Source organism: Nuphar pumila, chromosome 7 (genome assembly GCF_984573655.1).
Source record: "Nuphar pumila chromosome 7, dmNupPumi1.hap1.1, whole genome shotgun sequence".
In the NCBI taxonomy this organism is placed as follows: Eukaryota; Viridiplantae; Streptophyta; class Magnoliopsida; order Nymphaeales; family Nymphaeaceae; genus Nuphar; species Nuphar pumila.
This window is the reverse complement of record NC_143255.1, coordinates 113,917,846-113,919,424: the sequence shown is the minus strand read 5'-3', so window position 1 is coordinate 113,919,424 and position 1,579 is coordinate 113,917,846. Positions and strand designations below refer to the sequence as shown.

The window sequence follows — 1,579 nt, the reverse complement described above, 5'->3', positions numbered from 1 at the left end:
ATGTGTTTTGTGTGGCTAAAGTACTTTGTAAAGTACTCGGGTCTGATTTCGTCGCATTGGTGAAAGTGTTTTGCCCCCGAACACAGAGCCACCTCTCTCTCTCTCTCTCTCTCAAATAACTCGCGTACCAAGCTGCAACCATAGCTGATACAGAGAGCGAGTGGACAGCTACAAATGGATGAACACATAAAACGTGTTTTATGTGGTAAGCTCACGGAGTTTTATGAGCTGAGGACAGCGTGAGTAAGGTAGGCAGCTGGGTCTCTGATCCTCAGGTGGTTTCTTATCCGTATAAATATTAAAAAAATGTCTTCGTGGTCGACGGGTGTTGGTTCTCACCTGTCTCACTCACCTATCCACGGTTACCCCGCGGTCTTGCTCCCACTTCTTCTCCCTCCCTCCCACCCCACCCCACCCCACCCAAGACCCATCATCGTTGATCACCCCCATCCTCACATGTCCAACCCCTACCAGAACGTGTCACAAGATCCTCGCACGTACGGCAGCCCATCGGCTAGTGACCAGCCACAGGGGAAACCGCTACGGGGGCCCCGAAGGCGCCCTCTGTACCGCGGTGTCCGGTGTCGCAGCGGCAAATGGGTGTCAGAAATCCGAGAGCCCGGCAAGGGGACACGCATTTGGCTCGGCACGTTCCCGTCGCCGGAGATGGCAGCCGCGGCCCACGACGTTGCCTCCCTCGCTCTCAAAGGCAAAGCTGCTGAGCTTAATTTCAAGGACGCAACTGAAACATTCCCGGTTCCGGCATCGACGTCGCGGGCCGACGTCCAGGCGGCAGCCATGGAAGCTGCACTGAGGTTCCGGTCAGAGGGTGGTCCGGCTTCATTGCAGTCGCCATACATGGAGGCATCCAGTTCACAGTTGCAGGAATGCGCCCGGTCGATGCCAGAAACAGAAGAATTTATCGACGAGGAGCTGCTGTTTGACATGCCGAATCTGCTGGTGGACATGGCCGAGGGGATGCTACTGTCCCCGCCGAGAATAAGCTCGATCTTGCCGGAAAACCCGCCGGAGAATTCCAGCGATGAGACTCTATGGAGCTTCCTGTGACTTCCTTCTCTCCCCCTATTACTAAAGAGAAAGGGGGTAATTATTGGACTTAGGAATACGGCATTCTGGAGACGAGATCGTGTGGGCTTTTTGCTTACTTTGGATAATCATTACAGTAATATAATGATAGTGCGAGTAATAATAATGATCATCAGGGTAGCACAATGTGTAACCATGTCATATGAGGTAAGAGTTGAGCAGCTATACTTTCCGAATCAGTATAAACAATAATCTGCATTAAATTTTTTTTTTTTTGTGATGGGCAAGCCGGGGTTACTTAGACCCCCTACCAGTTCGTTGATCAGAAAAATAATTTTGCAGTGATCTTCTAAAAGGAAGCTAATCCATATAATACAAGGCATAATTAATTTTCAACACCAAAAATAAAAATCCAAGATCCAAATCCAATAGTACTCTCACACTGGACCTTGATTTTTATTAATGGCTCTAGATCTAAGATCAAGAGATCCAAAACCCATTCCAAGTTTCCCCATTAAACTCTCTTTGGTTC

At 49.3% G+C, this 1,579-nt stretch overlaps 1 protein-coding gene across 1 annotated transcript; it reads left to right on the top strand.

Moving 5' to 3' along the window:
* Positions 1-428: 428 nt before the first annotated feature.
* On the top strand, positions 429-1,299 carry LOC149833006 (ethylene-responsive transcription factor ERF027-like). The gene has a single exon (XM_090012676.1). The coding sequence runs from the start codon at positions 457-459 to the stop codon at positions 1,066-1,068; it is 612 nt and encodes a 203-aa protein (XP_089868802.1). The 5' UTR covers positions 429-456; the 3' UTR covers positions 1,069-1,299.
* Positions 1,300-1,579: the final 280 nt, after the last annotated feature.